The following is a 10000-nucleotide window of genomic DNA, read 5'->3' on the forward strand; positions in this document are numbered from 1 at the left end:
GAAAAGTTGAGCAAAGATGGCGGCGACCAGAGGCCAATGCAGGAGCACTAACGCAAAACGGACCTGACGGCAGGCAGCGTGCCACAATTAGGTTAAGGAGCATGCCCCCCCACCCCCCTCCCTAAACCCCCAAAACCCCCATCTACCCTCCCTGACTACCCCGTCACCCCCCAAAACCACTGACCCCCGTCCACCGCTGAAACCCATCTCTTCCACTCACCACCCCCTTGCGGATCATCACCCCTAACCCCTAAAATTTCCAGGTGCCTTTGGGCTCCTCTCTATATATATACCCCCCCCCCCCACCTCCACACGCATACCCCACAACTCTACCCCTTCACCATAACCCTGTACCCTCCTGCTCCTCAACCCAGCCGACCCCCACCCCCATAACCCACAACCCAAAACTCCTTCTCCTCCTCCTCCTCCTCCTCTCTCCTCCTCCTCCTCCTCCTCCTCCTCCTCCTCCTCTCCTCAGCCCCTGTAACCCTCTGGGTGAGGAGGAGGAAGGATTGGGGGCGCCCCCCTGCTGTGCCCCTCCCGAGCCCCAGTGGCCCCGCTCCGGCCCTCTTTGTGCCCCCCCACCCCCGCCCCCACCCCTCTGCTCCCCTGCCGGGCAGGTGACAAGGGCCTCAATGCGGACCAAGGCAGCCGTGATGGATCCCGCAGATGGAGCGTGGAAATTGCTAGAAAAGGCTCCAGCCACAGGCCGCTCCTTACAGCCCAACAAAAGGCAGCCAAATAACTCAAAGAGAGAGAGAGGGAGAGAGAGGGAAAGAAAGAGAAGACTGAGAGAAAGAAAGAGAGGGAGAGCAAGAGAGAGAAAGAGAAAGGGCTCCTCAGGATGACAAAAGTAACAGTGTCACTTGCTATTAACTCACTGGCCATGATGGAGTGTCTTTCGAGGCAGTTACTGATAATAAAAAAAATGAAAAAGAATAAGAAAAAGGGAGAAAGTAAGAAAAAGAAAAGAAGACAGAATTCGAGGAGGGGGAAAAAGAACATGAGAGGTCCTCAACCCCCACCCTGCGTCTAACATGATACACGGCTGCAAGGAGCCTCTCTGTCTGAGTGCAGACGCTTCTGCGTGAGTCTTCTCCAAAGCTGCTTTAAAAAAAACAACTTTGTTTTATTGTTTGTGCTTTTTGTGTCTGTGGCTGTGTGATATGGAAAAAATATGTATCTATTCAGTCCAATTTTGTTTTGGTGGACAACAACCTTCCAGGCTTATGGTTAGCCCACATTTGTCTCTGTGGTGTTTGAACCTTCTCTGGGAAAAATGCTGTTTTTTCAATATCCCATAATGGGCAGCTTGTCATCTTGACAAGGGTGTTAACATCATGTTTACTCCTGCCTTTGGCCATGTCTGAAACGTTCACTTCCTGACTAAATACTGTAGCTCACCAGGGTTTTCCACAGCCTTGTCACCAAACACCTATCACCTTGACTAGGTTCCCCGAATAAAGTTGAAGATTTTTTGTTGTAAATGTTATCTCTAGGGTTGCTTCACCAGGCGTTGTGTACTTTTAGGGCTTTTCATTACATAGTACATATGAAGCTTCTCAAATTGGACGTTTCAGTGATGATAGTAATATGTCTCTGATACTGGCTTACCCCCACCACCTTAACTAACACAAATTAGACGGGAAACACCAAGTTTACTACATAGAGGCAATGAGTTGCATTTTGTCATTCTTTATTAGGCACTTTGCATTGAGGTGAATTTTTCTGATTGAACCTTTCCGCCTATGTCTCTCATGATGGGAGAACTTTCCAGCATCAGAGCCAACAATTGCAGTGAGGACCTGTTGGGCACACCGAAGAAGGGAGAGCTCTGTTGGTTGTTGTAGACACTCGCGCCAACGTTTGCTTAGCACTGGCGTCCCCCATTGAAGGCACAGACAGGCTAACTGACCAGAGAGCCTCACATGGTTGCGGTCTGCACCCTGGCGCCTATAGTCCACATTTAATGAAGAGCTCTCCTTCTCTCTTTCCTCTTCCTTTCTTCTCTTTTCTTGCTCTCTCTATCCCTATCCTCCCCTAACTCCCTTCTTTCCTCCGTCTTCAGGCCCTATAGCTACCAGTCGCGCTCTCTCTCTCTCTCTTACTCTCTCTCTCTCTCTCTCTCTCTCTCTCTCTCTCTCTCTCTCTCTCTCTCTCTCTCTCTCTCTCTCTCTCTCTCTCTCGTTTTCTCTCGTTCTCTCGAGCCCTCTCTCCCTCACAAACACTCTCAGTCCTTGCTTTCCCTCTCCTCTCTTTCCCTACCAATTGCTCTCTCTCTCTCTCTCTCTCTCTCTCTCTCTCTCTCTCTCTCTCTCTCTCTCTCTCTCTCTCTCTCTCTCTCTCTCTCTCTCTCTCTCTCTCTGCCTCTCTCTCTCTCTCTCTCTCTCTCTGGGACTAGCCTGGCTGTGGAGCCCTGAGTGGGCCTAATCCCCAGCCCTGGTGCCCAGAGAGGTTGGCACCGGCAGCCAGCACAAGCATTTCCTGCCTGGCTCCAGGGAGTGGCGGGCGGCCCACCAGGACGGCACGGAGAGTTAGACAGACACAGACGCAGATGAAGCCCTCTGGTTTCGCGTGCTTCTCATGAATCTCTCTGGCTCTGTCTGTCTCTGTCTGTGTGCCTGTCTGTCGACCCGTTTGTCTGTCTGTCTGCCTGCCTGTCTGGCTGTCGTTGTGTATCTTTCTCACTGTCTCCACCACTTTCTCTTTTCTCTCCGTCTTTCACTGTTGGTGTTTCTCTGTATTCCGCTGCCTCTTTGTCATCATTTTTGTTTGTCTGAACTCCAAATCTGCAATAGTCATCGGAGTTATCACAAGTCGCCATGCCCCATGTCTCCATGTACATTTGCCCACTTCTCCTCCACATCTTTCTCTCCACTTTGCCTGGAAAGTTAGTGCATTCACTCAATTGCGCACAGCATTAGCCGTGCCCTCTATCACAACGCAATACTACAGAGACATTATATGAGCAAGAAAAAAAATACCCCATTCACGGCTTGGTCTGCTGGTGTGTGTGTTGTTTTAAGGCCAAGGATAGGAATGGTTTTTTTGGGTCTCTCTGTTCTTAACCATCTGTGGGTGAAATATCGTTGTCTCAAGAGAGAGTGAGAGAGAAGGGGGTAGAAAAAAGAAAAAAAGTAAAAGAGAGACGAGAGAATGAGAAAGAGAGAAAGAATGGAGCTGAACTTTTGAGGGAGCAGATGCGTCCGTGTGTTTGGACCGTGGGTTTTTCTCCTTTTTTCCACAGAGACGTGGCTGTCAGACAATGGTGGACTGTCACGGTAGTTTGAGGTGCCTAATGGTTATTTAATAGACTGGCAAGTCCCTCAACACTGTGTGACACCCCACAAGCCCACCCCTTCCCCCCAACACAACCCACGCCACTCACCCCCCACCACCTCCCCTCTCCACCACCCCCCCCCCCCCACCTCCACACTCCTCCTCCCCACTCCAACGGCCCCCCACCTCCCCACTCCTGCCCCACACTCCACAGAGTCATGCACCCCACACCCCTCCCCTCTCTCTGCACCTCAGCGGTGCCCAGTACCCCCTTGGGCTTTTGGGGTGGCTAGGCTCACATACTCTTCTGCTGAATTAGCGCTGAAAGGCGCTTGCTTTCTCCCCCAACTTAAACTGAGCAAACAGATAAGGGAGCCACCTGCGAGCTGCCCAGACTCAGACTCAGCCTAGCCCAGTATCCCCCCCCCCCCCCCTCCGGGCCCCCTTGGCCCTGGACGCTTAAAGCTCTGGGGCTCTGGGGCCAGGGCTATGGCTATGGCTGGGGCTGGGGCTGAGTCGCAGAGGTGGTGTGGCTCCAATGGTCCTTGTGTTTTGGGGACAGACGCGGCACACCCCAGGGGGCCCACATACCCCCCACCCCCACCCCCACCACCACTCACAGATCCCTCTTTTCACTCGAGTCAACGGGCCCTGGAGACAAAAGGAGTTGAAATTGAGTAAACATGTCATAAAGGAGTCATATTTAAGGGGTGAACTGGGGTTGCAGGTCGTCATTGGGATTTGGCCAAGCTATGGAATTCTCCGCCATGCTTAGGAGTTAGCCACATGTTGACCAGGTATATTCCAGATGGTCTTAGGGCTTAATTCCGATCACAATACGATGATGCAAGCTGAACTGATGTCTTGCGAAGTGATGCGATAAAGGTTTTGGTTAAACTCACCATGAGTCATTATCACAGACTTTCTCTACAGCAAAAGTATGATGGCATATGTATATGTACGTATATATTCTTTGACAAACTTTTGTCATTGAGACCAGAAATCAGTATAATTCTATATTTATAATCCCATATCTGTTTGTTTGTTTGTTTATTTTATTTTATATTTATTTATTTCATTTCATCAGCGAGCAGGGGTGAAAGTAGTTTTCGTTTCTTACCGGTGCTACCCCCACCCCCACCCGACCCGCAAACAAATACGAAATAAACAAACAAAATAAACATATACAGCATGGCTACATGACTATTTCGGGGGTTTCTTCATAAGAGGACACTTGTCTCAAATGGCAGACTATGGTTGTACGTGTTTCCTATTTAAATATTTATTTAAACTGTGGGTTTTGGGCAGCATTTAAACCTTACCGGTACTGTGCACCAGCTGTAAATTTATACCGGTGCTATGCACCTGTGTGCACTTGCCTTCTTTCACCCCTGACAGCCAGCCACTCAGATGAGGGTTCCGATGTGGACTCGGAACCAAGCCTGCCCCATGGAGAGGAAGCCGTTTATTTCCTCCTATATTTTACCCCAGTGCATACTTATAATTTATTTTTGTCTTACCAGCGAGCCACTCAGACGAGGGATCGGACGTGGACTCGGAACCGGGCCTGCCCCTGAAGCGTAAGCAGCGGCGCAGCAGAACCACCTTCACGGCGGAGCAGCTGGAGGAGCTGGAGCGGGCCTTCGAGCGCACGCACTACCCCGACATCTACACCCGCGAGGAGCTCGCCCAGAGAGCCAAGCTCACAGAGGCACGCGTGCAGGTAGGACACGTATTCATGCATATTATACTAATGCATATGCACACATGCAAACACACACATTCATGCATATGCGTGGACACAGTGTGCATAAATACTACAAGTGCACACTCTCTCTCTCTTTCTCTCTCTCTCTCTCTCTCTCTCTCTCTCTCTCTCTCTCTCTCTCTCTCTCTCTCTCTCTCTCTCTCTCTCTCTCTCTCTCTCACACACACACATACTGACATTTGCATACACAGACGCTCATACATAGATGTTGGGCTTCACATTTGCCCCTAAGTACACACACAGTACATGTGTAAACACAAACTTAAATAGCACATACTCAAATAAACACACTCACTCAGGAGTGCATTTGTTGGCCTGTGACCGACCGCACACATAGCCCACACAAACCTGAACCAAATCCAATTCATCCATATGATCATCCAACCAAGTCTCCCTCTCTTACTCACTTTAACCCCCAAATAGCCTAAAGTATGAAACCATTTCCTTGTCCTCCTCATCACCCCATACCCCCCAAACTTTCTCCTATTCCAACCCATCTTCCCTCCCCATCCCCATCCCCATCCCCATCTCCATCTCCATCTCCATCTCCATCCCCATCCCCATCCTCATCTCCATCCCCATCCCCATCTCCATCCCCATCTCCATCTCCATCTCCATCCCCATCTCCATCTCCATCTCCATCCCCATCTCCATCTCCATCCCCATATCCATTCCCATCTCCATCTCCCTCCCCATCTTCATCTTCATCTTCATCTTCCTCCTCATCCCCATCCCCATCTCCATCTCCATCTCCATCCCCATCTCCATCTCCATCTCCATCTCCATCTCCATCTCCATCTCCATCCCCATTCCCATCTCCATCCCCATCCCCATCTCCATCTCCTGCTCCATCTCCATCTCCATCTCCATCCCCATCCCCATCCCTATCCCTATCCCTATCCCCAGCCCCAGCCCCAGCCCCTGCCCCAGCCCCTGCCCCTGCCCCTTCCCCTGCCCCTGTCCCCGCCCCAGCACCATCACCAGCACCAGCACCAGCACCACCTCCATCCTCAGTCTTCCCTCCTTCCTTGCCCCCTTCCCTGCCCCTGGTCCATCCCACCACCCAACCCTCACGCTGGGTACCGCTTCAGGCTCTGTCGGATGTGTGGCATACGGATACTAAATGCAGCCTGGCACACAGCCCCTCCGTCTCCTCTCCTCTCCTACAGCCTCTAGTCACATGACCGCGCACACACACACACACACACACACACACACACACACACACACACACACACACACACACACACACACACACACACACACACACACACACACACACACACACACACACACACAGAAATACAGAACAATACAGGGAGAAAAAGAAAGTGTGTGTGTGAGAGAGAGAGAGAGAGAGAGAGAGAGAGAGAGAGAGAGAGAGAGAGAGAGAGAGAGAGAGAGAGAGAGAGAGAGAGAGAGAAAGGGAGAGAGAGAGAGAGAGAGAGAGAGGGAGAGAGAGAGAGAGAGAGAGAGAGAGAGAGAGAGAGAGAGAGGGACAGAGAGAGAGAGAGAGAGAGAGAGACAGAGAGAGAGGGACAGAGAGAGAGAGAGAGAGAGAGAGAGAGAGAGAGAGAGAGAGAGAGAGAGAGAGAGAGAGAACCCCTCAGTGTTCCCCACTTCCTGTATGTGCTGGTCTTGTACTCTAACTTGGGAGGGTGAACCCCCCAAATAGTTGCATACTGGTTCCTGTTTTTAAGAAAAGAGCTGTTTTTATTAAAGGATCACCACTGAACTGGCCTAATGCAGTTAGGGTCTGAAATTAGACCCACGGACCAAAACCCGTGACTGGTCCTGATAAAGGCATGATGTCATCAGCCTTAGCCAGCCCAGATGTCTAGATTAGTATCTCATTAGCCTCTGGCTATGTGCTGTTGAACCCACAAAGGCACACCACACACAAACACATAGACACAGAGACACAGACATGGACACACAGCAACACATAGACACCCACACCAACACACATAGATGAAGACACACACACATGCACACACACAAGCATGCATGCACTCACGCACGCACGCACGCACACACACACACACACACACACACACACACACACACACACACACACACACACACACACACACACACACACACACACACACACACACACACACACACACACACAGACATAGACTAGACACACACACCAACACACATAGACATAGATACACACATCAACACCAATAGACACACAAACCGGACACACATATACACCCACACATGCACACACAGACCAACATGCACTTGAGGACTCCAGCTCCCAGCTATATATTGTTGAACCCACAAAAGTATACACAAAACACACACGCACACACACACACACACACACACACACACACACACACACACACACACACACACACACACACACACACACACACACACACACACACACACACACACTTGAGGACACACAGAGCCACCCCACATAGTTTTGAACAAAAGGCTCCATTCAAACCCCACGTGATCCTGTTCACGCAGCAAGGAGGTTCAGCTAACCCACACATTCTTGGAAATGACAACTTAAGTCTGTGTTTTCAGTTTGTTTTTGTCCTTAATGGAAACACATTGAAATTGTTCCGTCTCTAGCTCTCTGTTTTAACCTCTCGTGCCTCTTCCTCTCCCTCTCCCTCTCCGTCTGCCTCTGCCTCTCGTTCTGCGTCTCGCTCTGCCTCTCCCTCTCCTCTTGGCAGGTGTGGTTCAGCAACCGCAGGGCCCGCTGGAGGAAGCAGGCAGGGGCCAATCAGCTGATGGCGTTTAATCACCTGATCCCCGGAGGCTTCCCGCCTTCAGCCATGTCCAGCCTGCAGCCCTATCAGCTGTCGGACAGCCCCTACCCGCCCTCGTCCATATCTCAAGGTAACAGTATAGTCCAGGGGTGAGGAAACGTTGTCATTTAAAGAGCCACACAGATTTTATTATGTCCTCCAACGGCTGTACCAGAGAGAGTAGAGAGAGAGAGGTTCCATTGGCCCATTGTTTCCTGGTTCTATTATGGCCCCCCTTAGGCAGACCTAGGCAGACCTAAGGACTGTTCTATTCATTGTAGGAGCATTATGACACGCCCCTTTAGGCAGACCGGAACCTGGTCGCGTTAGGTGCCCATAGAAACCTATTATGTTGGCATATCTCTATAGAATATCTCTGGCTGTACTTTGAACGCAGTCCATGATTTCCCCCCTGCACTGCAGGCCTATATATTGAAGGTAGCCACCGGCTTTACAACAGACCCCACCTTCACTAGGTCCCCTGAAATATATAACTTGAATTGTAATGTAATTTCTAAGATTGCTTTGCAAAGCATGGCATATTTCATGTGAAGCTGCATAACATTAACATGATATCCGGGGCCAGGTAAGAAGGCTTCGCAGGCCATAAATTGCCTTCTGGGCCACAGGTTCCCCACCCATGGTTAAGTCCCTCTGTATGGCTTCTGTCTTAAAAAACCCCTTCCTGCTGTCATGCATATATCTCAAATACGACAGTTAAGTCCCTGTCCGCCCTTCTCAATTTCTCAAGGTAGAGTAATGTTTAGTCCAATGGTTCTCAAACTTTTTTGAACAAATGCCCCCTAGACTTAATCATATGCCTCCCAACGCCAACTTGATCTCAGCATAAGCCTGCCTACGCCCCCCTTAGTATTGAAAAATGAAATAGACTAATGCACCCCAATGGGAACTAAACCCCACCCCCTCTCAGCTGTATCCTTCTTAACGCCCCCCTAAGGCTCCTCAACGCCCCCTGGGGGGCTGTAGCGCCCCCGTTGAGAAACACTAGTTTAGTCCCTCTGTCCTACCCAGCCCAGCCCCTTCCTGCGTTCATGTATACCTCAAGGTACAGTATAGTTCGAGTTTCTAAGAGTATATCCAGTCTCTCTGGTATAGTGCCTCTGTTTCCTACCCTACCTGCCCTTATTCATACCAAAGGGAAGAGTGGTATCACTCTGTTTAGACCCTACATGCCCTTACGTATCCATATCTCAAAGTACAGTATACAGCCCCTCACCATCCATATGTCAGGCTACAACATAGTGCCTCGGTTCCCTACCCCTTAGCTTCATACAGCAAAGACATAGGATAGAGGCAGATCTAACTTTTTTTTTTTTTTTTGCATCAGCCCCACAATAGTGTTATGTCATTGATAATCATACCGTGCCTACTTCTGCTTGTGGTCTATGACCAATGTTACCTGGATGCATCTTGAAATGCATTATGATACATATGATATGATTATGATACACTATCTATGATGAATACGGCAGTGAACACAAATGCAATGTATGTGTAACATTTAAACATATTGTGTGACTTCACCTACATTCTCTCTCGCCCTCCTCCCCAGCAGTGTCAGAACAGGCCAGCACGGTGCACCGGCCTCAGCCTCTGCCCCCAACCTCAGTGCACCAGACTGGGCTCAGCTCGTCAGCGGGGGCCCAGGAGGGAGGCTCGGCCTACTGCCTGTCCTCCGGCCGCCACGGCTTCTCTGGATATTCTGACAGCTTTGTGCCTCCTCCGCCCGGACACTCCAACCCTGTCAACCCTGCCATTGGCAATGGCCTCTCCTCTCAGGTAGATTGAACACAACTGTGTCTGTGTTTTGGGGGGGGGGGGGGAGAGATACACCTGCGGTCTCAGAGTTGGTCTCAAGGTCTACCTGCGGAAAGTGTGGTATTGGTTTGCCATGCCTGGTATTGCTCATTGATTTCGGTTAAAATGCAGCTTTGGGGGAGAATGTTTATTGTTTGTGGTTCACTGTTTTTTTTTTTTTACTGCTTACAGTGGAAATGATGAGAAGTGACAGGTGTGGGCTTGGGTCATATGCTACCATTCCATGGAGCTGGGGATTTGATAATGCACGTTGTTGCTGTGGGTGGCAGTCGGTCATTAGCCATGGTGCTGGGTGTCATCAGGATGTGTTCTGTTACACTGACGGCACAGGGAAGCA

The 10000-nt window shown here is 50.2% G+C and overlaps 1 protein-coding gene across 1 annotated transcript in view; it reads left to right on the plus strand.

Moving 5' to 3' along the window:
* The window catches only part of pax3a (paired box 3a), a 32985-nt gene that overhangs the window by 13359 nt on the left and 9626 nt on the right, over nucleotides 1–10000 (plus strand). The window contains exons 5-7 of the mRNA XM_063220154.1: nucleotides 4803–5002; nucleotides 7750–7915; nucleotides 9398–9624. Of these exons, the coding sequence (XP_063076224.1) occupies nucleotides 4803–5002; nucleotides 7750–7915; nucleotides 9398–9624 (593 nt within the window). The remainder of the gene's footprint in view (nucleotides 1–4802; nucleotides 5003–7749; nucleotides 7916–9397; nucleotides 9625–10000) is intronic.

The sequence above is a fragment of the Engraulis encrasicolus genome, chromosome 16 (genome assembly GCF_034702125.1).
Source record: "Engraulis encrasicolus isolate BLACKSEA-1 chromosome 16, IST_EnEncr_1.0, whole genome shotgun sequence".
NCBI classification, from domain to species: Eukaryota; Metazoa; Chordata; class Actinopteri; order Clupeiformes; family Engraulidae; genus Engraulis; species Engraulis encrasicolus.